This window comes from Neocloeon triangulifer, unplaced genomic scaffold, assembly GCF_031216515.1.
Source record: "Neocloeon triangulifer isolate White Clay Creek 2 clone unplaced genomic scaffold, ASM3121651v1 ptg000022l, whole genome shotgun sequence".
In the NCBI taxonomy this organism is placed as follows: domain Eukaryota; kingdom Metazoa; phylum Arthropoda; class Insecta; order Ephemeroptera; family Baetidae; genus Neocloeon; species Neocloeon triangulifer.
Genome location: NW_026775562.1, coordinates 6,782,139 through 6,798,296, shown reverse-complemented (window position 1 = coordinate 6,798,296; position 16,158 = coordinate 6,782,139). Strand labels below are relative to the sequence as shown.

Genomic DNA, 16,158 nt, shown 5'->3' with positions numbered 1-16,158 from the left:
AAAAAATTATAAAAGTAATGCATGATGATTTAGTGGGAAAAATTAAATATCTTACGCAGCTAGGACACTAAAATTGCGGCGCGCAATTTTGGAAACGCCACTTGAATTTTAGTTTTTTTTTTCAATTTCATTACTTTTATAATTTTTTTAGCACCCTCTTAGTTATTCGTTATTCCTAATAAATCGGCTAATAAGCAAAAAATTATTAAATAAATTTTGATGGAAAAAAATAAATATCTTACACAGGACACTAAAATTGCGGCGCGCAATTTTGGTGTCCTACTCAGAAACGTCACTTGGATTTTGGATTTTTTCAAATTCATCACTTTTTAATAATTTTTGGCACCCTCGTAGTTATTCCTAATTAATCGGCTTGAAATAAAAAAATATTAAATACGTTTTGATGGGGAAAAATTAAATATCTTACACAGGACACTAAAATTGCGGCGCGCAATTTTGGTGTCCTACTCAGAAACGTCACTTGGATTTTGGATTTTTTCAAATTCATCACTTTTTAATAATTTTTGGCACCCTCGTAGTTATTCCTAATTAATCGGCTTGAAATAAAAAAATATTAAATACGTTTTGATGGGGAAAAATTAAATATCTTACGCAGGACACTAAAGTTGCGGCGCGCAAGTTTGGTGTCCTGCTAGGAAAAGATCTTTTGATTTTTGGAATTTTTCAGTAAAATGATATTTTATTTTATTATTTGGCATCTTCATTCTTATACCAAACTACTCTGCTTAAAATTAAAAAGTAATTAAATTAATGCAGATAAAAAAAATTAAATTTCGTGGGCAGGACACCAAACTTGCAGGTTTGCAAGTTTGGGACCTAATGCTTACAACACCTTTTCAGAAAATCAAAATAGTTTGTGTCAGCCGATATCTTCTGCTGGGGTCTGGTTTTAAAAATAATTAAATACAACTTAAGATTACTATATATTGGCATTTAAAAATAAATACAAATATAAATACAAGATTGGAAAAGACTCATAGAAAAAACTGCAGTAGTACAAAAAGTCTTTTCGTATTTTAAGACTCAACAAATCTTTCTCACATGTTCATTTAAACTATATCAGCGCACTTTTAGTTCCACAATCCCAATTGACAATTCTTCACTTCAATCTTATACTCTCCCGGGTAATCCATTCAATTATTACTACGCTTTGCTCCACCTGTCCGCCAGCATTAACAGCAAAAAAAGACACATTTTACAGTCTTGTGTCGCTCCTAACACTTACGTATCCCCCCCACCACATCTCCTACCCTCCAACGTTGCCATCCTTCCGTTTTTCGATACCGGTTTAACCGCTTGCGGGACCGATTATATGGAGAATCGTCGCTTTTTTCTCCTTCCTCCTTCCTTCACATTTCTTGGACCGGACCGTCCAGACCACCCCTCTGACCCATCGATAACAAGAAACAGCGTGAGCGAAAGGGCAACTCAAAGATCGAGGGTGGTCCACCAAAAGAACGTGATGTGATATTCGACCATACCAAATGAGGTGACCAGCAATTGTGGTGCTGCTTAAAGTAGTGGTGCATGTGGAGCCGCACCGTCCTGTGCGGCTGCGGAGGGCAGCCTCCGGAGATGGTCACCCTGAACGTGTACCCGCAGGACTGCTGCATGCACTTTTCCATCTACTGCAGACACGAGCAGGTCGCGCTGATCGGAGGCTTCCCGACTGCCGACGTGCTCGCCAACTGTGCCTTCAGCTCAACGCCAGCTCTTGATTCCAACTGGCTCGCCCTTGTCAGCGCTCTCGGACTCGAATTCTGCAGACTCTCCGACAACTGGGCCCTCGTTTTTGAATCAGGTCCGTTTATTTTCTTTAATAATTAAAAAAAATATATATAAATAAAAATTGCAAATGCAAATGCAAATCTAGCTCTAGTTATTTTTTTCTGCGGTGCGAATTAAAGTAAATTTATAGATTTATAAATTGAAAAACAAAAACACCCGCACTTATAAAGTGATGAGTTTTTTGCATGTGTGCAAAAGGTGGCACAACTTCATTGACGTCTGCAAACAAGTTTTGGAAATTATTTACAGAAATAACAGATGTCTCAAAAACCAAATTTGGTGTATATTTGTAAAGTTCGAAAGATTATCTAGTGCGTGTGCGCTCTCCGAGGGTTCCCCTCATAACTTTTCTCCTTTCATCCTAATTTAGCAACTGATGTAATTGTCTATTCGCGTATATCGAGATCAAATCTTACATTTTTTATTTAACACATTTGATTTAAATCATCGATTTTATTGCAAGTTTCTAAGCGGGGGGTAAATAAAGGTATAGTAAGATTTTTGAGCAGTACGAAACAAGTTTCTCTCCATATTATCGATCGGCGCTGTTCACCAACAAGGGTCAATTTTTATCCTCCGTTTTCCCCCAGCCTGACAAGAACTCTGCGCACTCGCTCTTGTATTGAACATGCAGTATCATCGGAAGTCCCTATTTATATTAAAATTAAATAAAAACTGTATTTATTTCCAGCATTTCCATAAAAAGGAAATATGAACGCAAAAATAATTATTATTGCAACTCTTTTATCTTTTATTGCCTTATGGTGTGATATTACAAAAATAGTGCACTCAGACGTAATTCACCCATTTACAATTGGGTCAAAGGAAGATAGGAAAAAGAGTTAAAGAAATTTAAACATATTTACAGAAATTTACAAGTTATGTATTTTTGCTCTTGAGATAAGCCTCAAAAAAAATTTTTTTTTTACTCTCGTGGCTGGTATTTTAAATTTTTAAATCAGAGCTTCATGAAAAAGATCAATATTGTAATATTTTGTATTTTAAGTTTGAAATACAAATATTTGAAATTTCCCTCTTTTAAACCATGAAAATTAACTATTCAGATTAAGATAATATTTTATTCTGTATAGATCAACAAATGTTCAAAAATAATCTTTGGAATTGGTCACTATAATACAGCTTACCAAATTTAAAATACAGTTCACAAAAAATTACGTAAAAAATATTCATGCACGTCATAGAACATTTTGTCATAGAATATTAATTCCTATTCCTTCTTAAACACTTAATAACTATCAATGTTTTTTATTCGTTCGGGAAGGTGATTGAAAATTCTTGGGATCATAATTTTAGGGGACTGAGCAGTGAGCAACAGTGATTATTTTTAGTTATTTTTTACTTTAAAATAAAACGAAATTTTTAGAATATTCATGAATATTTTTGCCCTAAGTTATTGGAGAAATTTGGGAACCCCTTTATTGATCAGAAAAAAAGACAGAAATCTTTTGCTTCGTCTGAAAATTATTTATCAGAACAACATTATGCATTTGCCTGAAATATATTTATCAGAGGAAGCATGAAAATAGGTGAATGGTGAATTTCAGGAATTAAAATTTCTAAATAATTTTTTAATACAAATTAGAAGTCGAGTTACAGTGTTTTTGTGCTTCGTGCTCCCTCAAAATGTGTTTAAATTGTGTATTGGTGCGTTTTTTTGTGTTTTTCATTTTGTCAAATTTGTTATGATAAATTAATAAACTATTAAAGGGGGACGAGAGCCATAAATTTTCATGCTATAAATGGCAGTCGCTATGGAAAGCTTACACAGGGGTCTGATTAGAAAACTACGACAAAAAATGATTTTTTTTATAGATTTTTTTAGATGGCAATTTTGAGAAAGGAGGTGGAAATTTCCAGGTCAAGAAAAATCAAATCTGCAAACATATGAAACGCTGCTAATTCTGCCTGGGTTCATACCTAAAATGACCTGCCAATATTATTGATTTTCTTCACGAAAAATAAAATTATCAAAAATTCTTCATTCTTGTATACACCTTCAAAATTTTGCATCTACCCTACCTTTTTACAAAAAAAAAGTAAATTTCCTACCTTTGATTTAATTTAAGTCGTTTCTTATTTGCTATGATTTATTGAGGATTGAGGATAGTTTTTTTCTTTTCCAAAGTATTTTTAAGTTGCAGCCAGTGCAATCCAACTCATTGGCAGCTTAGTTATTACAAGAAAAAAATAATCTGCAGGGAAAAAATGTTTTAAGACATGAAGCTACTGTTGAATCTGCCATGCATATTTTCATTCTCCTACGCATTCGAATACTATGCAGAGTGTTGTTCCATAATATTTCGCTTAAATATGCGACCATGTGTTTTACAACAAATCTTTGTAGTCGTTATATTATTCCCGGGTTGCGTACGTGCTGCATTGCACTCAACTCCTGGCGAAATCTGTCGCGTCACAATGACTCAAATCAAGTGGCGAGATTTTGCACCGAGCAAATAGAGCCATATACTGCAAACAATTCTCCCGAGATTATACCTGCTGCATGGCACGTACGCGTGTATTTTGGCTATAGTTGTTTTTTTTCATGCAAATGATAATAAATAAGGACGTGTTGCAAGAGAATGAATGAATTGAATAAATGAATGTTTGTGAATTTGAGCGTGCAAAAATAAAAATTAACACAAAGCTTAGTATAGTTTTAAAATTGATTTCAAGTTGATTTAAATTTTAAGTTTCATCAAAGATAAACCTTGAAAGTTTATGCAGCCTTAACATTCTATCTCATGTTATTTTCTCTCCGTTTGTCATTGGTATAAATACTATAAATATAAATCCATCTTGCGCATTCAGTGCGTGTTGAATATCCAATGACAAATTTCGCACGCCCAATAAACTAGTACTTCCTTGACCATTTTTCTCAGTATATTTCTGCTTGCTCAAATGAACAAGCCTCACATAGTAATTCCTTAATGTGATTATGAAATTATTGCTAATTTCGCTTTGATTAATATTTCAGTGAAAGCGACAAGCATCTTTTTCTTCCTGGGCGTTGGAGGATTCGTGTGCTACAAACTCTATCACTACTACTGGCCAAAGAATCCGCCAGATTCGCCCAAACTTAATAAGAGGAACATCTTCTCAGCAACTGGTCACAAACTGAAAAATCTCTACCAGTCTCGACGAAAGCTTCTCGGCAATGGAGAGGACGCTTCTTATGGATCTATACAAGTGAGTGAAATTAAAAAATCGATTTAGCTCATTTTTATAAGGAACAAATAAGCAATGGAATTGCGCCTTTTCAGTTTTTAATAAAGATAATGCAATTTTTATTTTTTTAATTGAAAAATAATACTTTAAATGGATTTTATGAAACAAATTGCATTATTATTCCTGAATTAAAGCTTCATAGGAGTCACTTGTTTTCAGTTTTATATTGCTCTTATGCCTCTTGTGTCTCGGTAAATTCTTGGCTTTGTTCACTATCATGACACAGGATTGTATTGAATGGAGAATAAATAAATAGTGCCTATTTTACTCGCAAGTTTCACAAACAATTGATTGTTTTCATTTGTTCCAAGAAATTTTGGATGAAATTAGAATTGAAATGAAGTATTGTTTCAATTTCAGACCAACTATTTTGGTCCGAGCACATCTTGTGATGACAGCGATTACGCAGACAGGAGCAATTCTGTGTCCTTATCACAGTCAGAGGTTAGCTTAAAACTTGAAATCATTTTTCCTGTTTCATTTCTTTATTAATTCTCTTCATTTAGGACGAGAGCTTCTACTCTGAGCCGCACATTCAAGAGCGGCGAGCGATGTACAAACGCTCCAGGAGCGGTGGGTTCCGTGGCATCTGGGGCGGCCGCAAGGGTAGCCAAACGCACACCAGGGAAGTGGCCAACAAAGGCTGGCTCCTTTCTCGCATTAAAGGCTCAATGTCCCAATTTTCCAAACCTACAGTGCGTTCATAATATTCATAATATTTCATAAGTTTATTCAATATATACAGATGAACTTGAAAATTGAGATTTTGAAAATTACAGGTTCAAAAGAAAGGTGCGAGTTGGCCGGTGACCCCTTGCAAGGGTGAGGATAACCAGCAGCCCAACCTAAAAAAAGCTCGAAGCTACTGGAACTGCAGCGAACGAATGGCACCTGACGGCGCAGAAAGCAGCGGCCTTGATGTTGGATACTCTTACTATCAGTCGATGCCAAGAGACTTTACCGTCGACTCTTTCTCCTGCAACTTTGAAAAGCACTGCCAGCCACGCTTCCCCAGAGAGGGCTCTTTTGATAGCACCTGCTCAGAATATAGCATCGAGTGGAGCGTCAAAGAAACCGAAGATTCAGCCACAGTTGCTTGTTTGGAGAAACTTCAACAGGTTAGACTTGATCTCAAAATAAAATGCTAGAATGTATTCTATATATTTACAAGGGTGGGAAGTGCGATCAATGATTCTGCGCTGTCATTTAGTTTTACAAAACCTTGCGACTTGCAATCAGTGCTCACGCTGTGACTCAAACTATCATTATTTTATCTAAAACGATCTATTTTTTTTTTTTTTTTTTTAATATTTAGCACTTGAGGAGAGAGTCATGGAAGTGAAGAAAACGGGCTTTTTGCTTGTTGAGAAAATTGCTTTTTTTTATTCCGAAACAAAGCCTTGGCATTTATTTGAATTAAAAACAATTTTTCTTAAGAAGGACAAAGCCTGTTTTCTTCACTTCAATAAAAAAATGTTGACACAATTGATGCAGCACCTCAGACAAAATTAGATTTAGAAGAAAAAAATTGCAATGCACACAAATCTTTTCTTTTGGAGCATGTTTAATTTATTTACCGCTTAATTTTGTGTTTTTAAATTATTATTCAGTAATTTAATTGAAATTGTATTGAAATTAAAAAAAAACCTCATTGGTATTTTAAAACTTTGCCTGATTTGTTTAGCCAAAAACTTTAAATTCAATGGCAAAGATAAAAGGAATTTTTATAAATACTTGAAGAAAAAACTTTTTAGCTTAAAATTTGCGCAAAATGAGCAATGGAGCACTCAGGACCAATGCACTCACGCGTTCAAAATTAATTATGATGTTTACGTTATATTATATGATAGAACATACAATTTTTGGTTCATGACAAAATATTAGGAAATCGACCAGCTAAAAAACAACTGCCTGATGATGGATGAAGACTTTGAGACCATCAAGTGCAATCGAAACGTGCCAGGGATGTCAAGCCTGATGACCGAAGCTCCGCACCAAGAATTTGAGCGGCGGGCATGTTTCACGGGGCTCTACAGCCTCACCTGCATAAATAAGAGCATTTCCTCGGAGTTGTCAGACATGGCTCTGATAAACTTCAGTCAGGGAAGTGAGCAGGTGAAGCAACTTGAGTCACCCATGATGGCTACGCCAATGCATTTCCCCAGGGGATACTTGCCAAGTGTGAGTATTTTTGGCACAAATTTGTTTTAGACAACTAAAGTTCATACAATTCCTTCTTTCAACAGCAAGAACAGCATGTGTCCTTGGGCTCTGCATTCAGCGAGGAAGACGAGCTAATGGCTAACCTAGAGTGGGACAACGAAGACTTGGATCAACCCTTGTTCGACGAGCAGACAGAAGCGCCAGAAATATTGAGTTGTGTCGACACCCTTGAGATGGACTTAGAGGCTGAACTGAGCAACCAGCAGGACATTGGAATCATTTCTTCTGACAATAATGACAATATCACAGAAAAGTGAGTTTGCGAAATCAAGAAAATTATTATTGATTATTATTGTTGTTATTTATTTGACAAAAATTATGATAAAGCAATTATTTAAAACATCATTTTCTTGGAACAGCTTGCTGTTGGCTACCAGTGAGAGCAAAAAGCCAGAGCTTAAACTGCTGAATTTACAACCACCAAACCTTTTGCAATGGAGCTCAGAAGAGTCTGGATTTATGGAGTGGGACACAGCATCTGAGACCCAAAGTCACAGAACGCCAAGTGAAACGTCGCTTATGTCTAGAGGGTATTTGATATTAATTAAAAATATTCATGTGTATCAAATATATTGATCCTCTCTCGAAATTGGATTATTCCTTATTCCTCATAATTCTCATATATGTTGGACTATCTAAATTTTAATAAACAACTTACAGGTGGCTAAGCAGTGCCAAAACCAGCGAGCAAGTGACTCCAGAATCGGAAGCCTTTTTGACCCCTACTTCAGAACTGCCCACTCCTTCAGATGCCAACCCCCCCATGCAAATGAACATCTGTGAAAAGGAGCAAATACTGCAGTATGCTCTCAGAGAATGGCACGGAAACACACCAACAGCCCAAAGGATGCTTAAAGTAAGCATGTTTTTTTAAATCAATAAAGATTAAAATATCATCATAGATTGGGTGTCATTCTGTTTATAAGTTTGTTAGTCTGATGATAAATGGCTTGATTGCATCCGCCAGATGTAATTAATATTTGATTTTGTAAAATTCGTACAGTGTTGATATGTACACTGTTTTTTCACCAAGCCCTGTGGCCCAGTGGTTAGAATGCTTGCATTCTAATCAGTGGGTTTCTTGGCCATCATGGGATCAATGCTCAGCCTGAGGCTCTTTTTGGAAACAAATAGTCTCTGGTATGCGAATCATTGATAACATTTCGGCTGACACGTCGGGAATTTGGGAGGTATGGCGCAAGCTGTACCGACTCGCACTCGGAGGTTTGCCACGTTTCCTCCTAGCCACAAGCTGGAAGAACTCAGCTTGTATGGAGAATCTGAATGCCTGCGTTTCATTCCAAGTCCTTCATGGCAAGGCCGGGTCAAGGGGTAAGGTCTCAAGGGGGGGGGGGGGGGTGCGAGCACCACCAAATCTACTTGTAAGCCCCCGAACAAGGGTCAGGTTGGTTGGGAAGCACAAATGTGCTAAGGGTGCTCGACTTCGGCAAGAGACCGACCCAATAGCCTAATAAGCTCACCATATGAAAAAAACCCTGTTTTTTTTGTCCTTTTTTTCTCTTCAGGAGAGTTTTGGATGTTTTACAGACTTTGTTTATCGAGTTGCTTTTTTCCCCAAACTACATTGCAGATGGGTGGCCTCATGGCCTGCCCAGTGTATTGTATCGCAGTATCACTCCATACATCAATAAAGGATAATAATCATTATATTAATTAAAAAAAAAATACCCTGTTAAAGGTTTTAAGTTTGAATACTTAGAATTGTATTTATTAGAAAGTTATTTGTTAAAATTTCAGGGCTACTCAGAGGTGCCAGGAGTGTTGGGGACGCAATACATCCGTCGCATTCGCGGTGATAACTACTGTGCTTTGCGAGCAGCCCTCTTTCAATGCCTTGTGATGGATCTGCCTGTGCCAAGCGGTGACGCAACCTTCACTGCCCTCACCAAGGCCATCAACCATGGTAGTCCTTGGATCCAGGAGTGGCAATTTGCAGGTCGGTTGCCATACAGAGGCACCGATGTCCTCCACGGAATAAAGAAATGTCTTGAGAGCCTTGATAATCTTGTAAATATTTCATCATGCAATAATTTAAAATATATTTTACTTGACAATAATTGTAGGCAAAACTAATGAGTGAGTCTTCGAATCGAGAAAGCCTCCTGGTGCACATGCTGAACACGAGTCCAAGTCTGGACCTGCACATTCTGGAGGCTGTTAAGTTGCACATGCTGGCAGCTGCCTTGCAGATCCACAAACACAACGTCACCACAACTGATGAACTACCGCTTTTCGCCATTCTTATGTTTGCTCGGGATACTTCCGAGACGCCTCAAGACTTCACAAAGAATCATCTGCAGGTTGTTGGTGACAGCGGTGGACTAGAGCAGGTAATTTTTTTTTTTTAAGAAATATTTGCAATTTTATCTTATTAATTTCCAGGATATTTTGTTATCATTTGTACAAAAAAATATTAATAATAATAAAATAATTGTTTTGCTCAAGTCAAAAACCCTACAAGTTTTTGACAATATTTTTTACAAATTTAAATTTTTGGATTAATTTTTTTGAACTTTCATTTTGTAAGTGAACTAAAATTTTTGATCATTAAAGGTGGAAATGTTTCTGCTGAGCCACACGCTAGGCACCTCCATCAAAGTGGTTCGGCCAAATTCCTTTGGCACCGAGGACTTTGTGTGCTGCTTCTCAACAGACGAAAGCACAACAAACAGGCCAACCATCATTTTGATAGCCGAAGACGACCGGCACTACAATGTGCTGCTCTAACACAAGTCTGCCAAGCGGCTACGCTTATAAATCACTAGTTGGATATGATGTAATTTTAGTGAAGAGCCCCTTCATTCTTTGTGATTCCTAATTCACTGTTGGAAAAGTGCTGAGTTTATTTTGTTCTGTGACCTCGGCATTATTCTTATTTATCATAAATCTGTGTAGATTTATGCGTTGATAGCAAACATTCTCCTGCTTTGTAGATGGTATTTTTGTGTTAAGTTTTTAAGACCCTACATAAATCTGGTCAAAGTGTGAGGAAACAAAATTATGTTATGGCAGTTTGCTTAAATTATTTTTAACTTAAAACTGATGTTCCTTAAACAAAAACAAAAAAGTTATGCTAAACCTCTATACAAACTATGTTCAAACGGTTGAAAGTATTAACAGCAGGCTCTGAATAAAAAGCTTTTAACAAAATACACTTGTAAAGAAGAAAATGACGTTTTGCAGTGGCGGCTGTTTTTATTTGTTAAATTTTGATAGAGACTTCAAAAAAGTTGAAGTAGGGATTTGAAACTGAGATACACCGTCAGATTTGTGCAATTACTCAATTTTAATGTGATTTTATTACTTTTTTTATTGGCTCATTTAAATTATTCCAATTTCCATTCGAGTTAAATATAATTGCGAAATGTCTACACAGGATGTATAAACCACAACACAACCCCTTGAAATGAGATGATTTCGCTGTCCGGAGCTTGGAGGATCTAAACACGCGTAGACACTATGTAACTCATGTGGGAGAATTATTGCGTGCATTGCAAATTCTGGAAGTGTATCTCAATGAATTAACCCACTATGTTAAAGCGGGGTTTTTTCATAAAAATTCTTAATTTTGAAGGAAAAAAATTATGTCGGCAGGGAAATATGGGTTATCAATTTAGAGTCACCTCCCCCTAAGTTCCTTTGTGTAAACTGTTTCCAAAAATTGTTAGTTCAGCTTTAGGGTCATTAAAAATTTATTTTAAGACTTCTAAGGCCGTCACTGAATATGCCCCAATTAGATGTTAATATTTATGCACTCAATGTGAATGTCGAGAGACTAAAATTTCAAATTTGATTTTATTGAGAGAAATATCGAATACTTTTATTGCTTGAGAGATCAATAAAATTAAAATAATCAAAGCAAATGTATATAAAAATGACACAAATAGTATTTTATGCCGTTTAGTGGGATTATAGAGAAACCGATATGTATTTTAAAGAACTCTGCAGAGCTATTTTTATGATGAGCCTTATTTTCTGTTTGAATGATCTGCACAAATCGCTGCGATTTTACTCCTTTCGGCTAATGTAACCGATCATAAAAATTGTTTTGCTTCTAAATATATTGTATCCATACAACTAAATACAATACAAGTGGCCAATTTCAATTTATGTTTGTTCTAAAACTGTTAATAAAAATAGATTGTTGAATGAGAAATAATGAATTACAAGATTTTTAATTGAAACACAGGAACGCTAATAATAATAACTATTTTAAGAAATTTCGTAATGCGCTAGAATTTTATGTGAGAAAATATCTCAAAGTAAAAATAAAAAATGGATACAAATAAAGGATATAAAGTGTATTTTAAGCCAATTCCAAATCAATCTGACCTGAGTGCTTGATAGCATAGAGCATAGGTGGTTGTTGGAAATTGGATGATAGCCTGTGAGTAGGTGGTCTCAAGTTAGGTGTTTTGCGGGACAGTAAATTCGGATTTTTGAAATTATTAAACAGCTGTATCTCCGCTTTCCGTTGTTGTCGAGCAAAAATCCAGGCATGGTTTTGCTTTCTGATAATGTTATCTTCTATTTTAAAGAAGTTTTCACTTTTACTGAAGGCATGAGTAAGCAGAGCACGAATGGTGCTGATGATGATTTTCGTTCTTTTCCTTTTCTGCTCCCCTCATGCACACGTTCCAACTGCTCTTGAATAAGAGAGCAAAACAGGTCTGAAATTATTTATGCGGCTTGAGGCTCGATTAATCAAACTACCCCAGCACGGCTGGCGAGGCAGCAGCCGTAGTCAACTCACTATGCTCTCTCGCTCTCTGCTGGTGTGTTTATGGAATATTAGATCGGCAGAGTGGCAAGTCGTAAAACGGCTCCTTGTTCCGGCCTCTTTAATATTTCACACGCACTCATTATTACCAGCAAGCACCAAAGTACGCCCGATCAAAGTTGCATGCACCAACACGTCTTCCACGAAATCAAGCCCCTGCGAGATTTGTTAGTTATGCAACACGTGCGTCACTCGTGCTAGTCGTGCTCTAATATAATTTGACTAAAATTTTCTCTAGTTTTTTATGTGGATCGAATGATTTTGAAATGAGCTTTTTTTCATTGAAATGAAAGTATTTATCATTGTACACCGTTGGGTGTGCTACTATTTAAAGATAAAAAAATAAACAAACGGCAAGAGGGAGTATTCGTTATTTACAATGTTTTTGTTAAGCTTAAGATTAAGATCATTCTTTAAACAGTCAAAGAAGTGATAGAAATGAATCCTCTCTCCGCAATTTTCGCAAATAAAATTATCTCTAGAACTTATGTGGTAATAATTCTTTATTTTTACACAAAATATGATGACTTTTTCATTGAAAGAAAACTATTTCAACAGAGACTCGCTGCGGCAGGTTTTTATTTTACTTTCCTGGAATTGGAGCCTTTTCGTCCAAAAATTTTACTCTTTTCAAGTTTGAACAATAAACCCAATAAACCAATAGACATAAAAAAACATTATGATTTGATTTTGATTTAATATAATTATATTTAAAATATTAATTGGACAGAAATCCTGGGGCGCTTTAGGACATTTGACCTTATATAGGAATCGGTTCCACCATTGATTTTTTTCCAGCAATTTGGACAAATTCCTTCTGCAATTGCACTATTAATAATATTCAAAAGCTTGTCCTGAATGTACTCAAATGAGTGCAGCAGGACTATTAAGTTAAGATTGTCTGAAACTGCTTTTGACTTCAGATTTTTTACAATGTTCAACAAAGTCACCATATCAACGGAACGAAATATGCGTATGAAAAAATTGTAACACTGTGTAAGTCGGCTTAAATCATACTAAAATTGAAATTGAATAGTAGTAAATATCAATAATAATAATAATAACAATAATAATATCCTGGAAATAAAAGTTCACGAAACTGATTCTACAATTTTTAATTTTTTGACCGTGACTGGAAGAGGTAAGAGCTTTTCATAGTTGGGCAGAGCGCGCTCTACGCTCTGCACTCTGAGCGCGATCGCACGAGATTGTCAAAATTGTGAGCGCGAGCGCATTGGTCGCTGAGCGCAGCGCTCGTTAGCGCTCCAAAACAATATGTTAGAAATTCCCATGTTTGATCAAAAATTGTAACCAGAAATAGTGTTTTTAAATGAAAACCTTCAAAATTTTGGAAATTTCAGTTCCTTAATCATTTCCAATTTCCGATGGGTTTTTTTGTATACAAAATTTTTCTAATAAGTCGCACTTTTTCTAAGGGAAAAAAATATTTTTGAGCGCAAAGTGTGAGCGCAAGACTTTTAAAAAATTTGAGCGCGAGCGCAAAATTGTTGAGCGTACCCATCTATGGGGCTTTTTAATAAAACCATGATATTCTTCAAAGAGGAAAAGCCGTTTATTTTAGAAAATTTTATTTACAAAAAAAATTAATTTTCCATCCATATAAAAAAAACCATCGGCAATTGGAAATGATTGAGTTGATCTGAAATTTCCGTAAATTTGGCAATTTCACAACTTGATTCCGCTTCATGTACTAAAATTGTTTATAAATATTTTTACCTTTATAGGTACCGCGGCAATGACAATTTTTCTTAAACAATAAACACCGTTCAAAAATCCATCGAGGAAAAGCCGATTTTAAATTCAAATCACCATGAATCAACCCTCAGCTCAATTTCAAATAATTTTAATTTTGATTTTAGGATTTAACCAGACTCATATAGTGTCATTAGATGCAAGTGTGAAAAAATCATCATGTTGTAAAACTGATTTCCCAGCACAGGTGCTTTCACCTGCTACCTTCTTTACTATATAGCTCATTACAACTAGATAATAGTGCATTAAATGCTCTAGAGGCAACATGACAGCAGCAGGAATCTCTGCTATTGATTTCAAAACAAATTAAATAACAAATTTATCAAAGGGTCTCCATTTTTTCCAAAACAATTAATGTGCAAACTAATTAATGATATCCATTTGCTCTGCCCCATGAAAAATTTATAATTGGCATTCTCGCAGTCGATTAATTTTCCACTTGACCGATTTCTTTCATTTCGTTGCTGGAAACTGGTAATTAGCGACTTTTTAATTGAAACCTTCTTTGCCTCTCATTAAGACGAGCGCGACGCAGACGTAAAAAAGAAAAGGGCTCATTATAATCAGAAAAATATTGAAAAGATGCGCACAAGAATGTCTGTCATCATGGGAGAATGTTGGGAAAATTGTCGTCGTTTGCTCCCTTGCACCTAATCTTTCTATGCCAGACGTTTTCAAAAAGCAAATTAGCTGTCGCGTAGCAAGCGGCGTGAAAGATAAGCGGAGAAAGAGAGACATGGAAGTTCAGGGGGAGTCCTTTCGGGACTGAGGAACAGAAAATAACTTGATATGACAGAAACTTAAAAGAGAAAAAAAATCTAAAATCCAGTTAAAATTTCAAAGAAAGATGCCTCACATTTTTATTAGTTTAACTCAACTGCAAATATTTGCATTCAATTAATTATCTTCCGGCCTGAATTTGTGAAATGCTATTTTACGATAACATTGTCTCCCTTGAATGGATAATAAATAAATAAGCATTGACTTGATGTGTGAAGATTAATAATGATGATTCCATTAAAGTTTTAATACACGCACAGATTTTGTACGAATCTGTGCAAAATTTTGATGATTTTAAGTGAAATATAGAAATTATCAGTTGGAGAACTTTTTCATTTACGAGAAATAAGTTCTTAGTTTGATGTCTCTTTCGTTTACACCTTTTAGGCTTGAGATAACGAGTTTTCTGGGAGAATTTCTTTCTATAAACATGCACAAGCAACTTAGAGGGAGCCGCTCTTAATTTTCTCTCGCACTCTCTTACGCGAGTTTATAATTGTTGCAATTTGTTAGCGCTCCTTAGCGTGCTTAACTGCTTATTTGTAGCGGTGAAAGCCCGGTGTCTAATTATGTACGAGTGTGTGTTGAAAAACCTCCCCCTCAAAGCACCCCCTCCCGGAGGAGAACCGCCGTGCTGCGCTAACTCGGGCTAATTGGTTATTTAGCCCGCGCTCTATACTTCTTAATGAGCTGCCCGCACTACTAAATTGTGCGCCGTGAGTGTGAGAGCAAGCAATTAAAATTCTTGTTAGCCCCTAATTTTTTGCCCTTCTCAGAGTTTGACAGAATGACTCAGGCTGAAAATTAATTGGCTTTCGGCTCAGAATTTTCGATTTGATTTATTGCTTATATATAAGTCTCGTTGCCACAGGGTTTTGACAATGAGAGTGAAAAGTGTATTTTTAACAGTAAATTGATAGATTAAAAAAAGTTTGTTAATGAATATAAAAATTAAAAAAGGGACTATGAAGAATTATAAAATCTCTAATCTAATTTGGGAGTATAGCTACTCTCTTTGGTCGAATATTAAATTTCTTGATAGAAAAATACTTTGTGCACTTCAGAAGTTAATAAGCTTCACCAACGTCACTCTTTTCTCTCAACTCATTTCTTGCTTAAAATAACACACCGAGCTAGACTCACTCAGAGTTAAATTTACACTCTCTAATTACATAGTGAGTGATTGATTGCGGCCAAAGCTTTAATCCTCTCCCATGCCACCAGATTGCAGCGAAATTATTATTTAAGTACCGGGTCGGCAGTCTTCATTGCTTTTATTTTTCTTTTTCTAACAAGTTTTAAATTTGAAACATGCATTCAGATTCCATGAGAATACGTACACAATAATCTATATATCAATATTCACATAAATTTACACGGAAAATAATCATGCGCGTCGTAGAACATGTTAATAGAGTATTAATTATTTCATATTCCTTCTTAATCAGTGGGTATCTTGTAATGTTTTTGATAAGTTTAGGCGGAAGATGATTTAAAAAAAACTATACAATAGTTTGTGGAGCACA

General features: G+C 35.7%; 1 protein-coding gene across 1 annotated transcript; it reads left to right on the top strand.

The window, feature by feature from the left end:
• The first annotated feature begins 906 nt into the window (after window positions 1-906).
• LOC132204683 (uncharacterized) lies at window positions 907-10,839 on the top strand. Its single transcript, XM_059633318.1, has 12 exons — window positions 907-1,822; window positions 4,805-5,016; window positions 5,416-5,499; window positions 5,562-5,750; window positions 5,835-6,173; window positions 6,940-7,236; window positions 7,302-7,531; window positions 7,638-7,808; window positions 7,939-8,134; window positions 9,037-9,306; window positions 9,363-9,629; window positions 9,853-10,839. The coding sequence occupies exons 1-12, from the start codon at window positions 1,549-1,551 to the stop codon at window positions 10,024-10,026; spliced, it is 2,703 nt and encodes a 900-aa protein (XP_059489301.1). The 5' UTR covers window positions 907-1,548; the 3' UTR covers window positions 10,027-10,839.
• The last annotated feature ends 5,319 nt before the right edge of the window (window positions 10,840-16,158 follow it).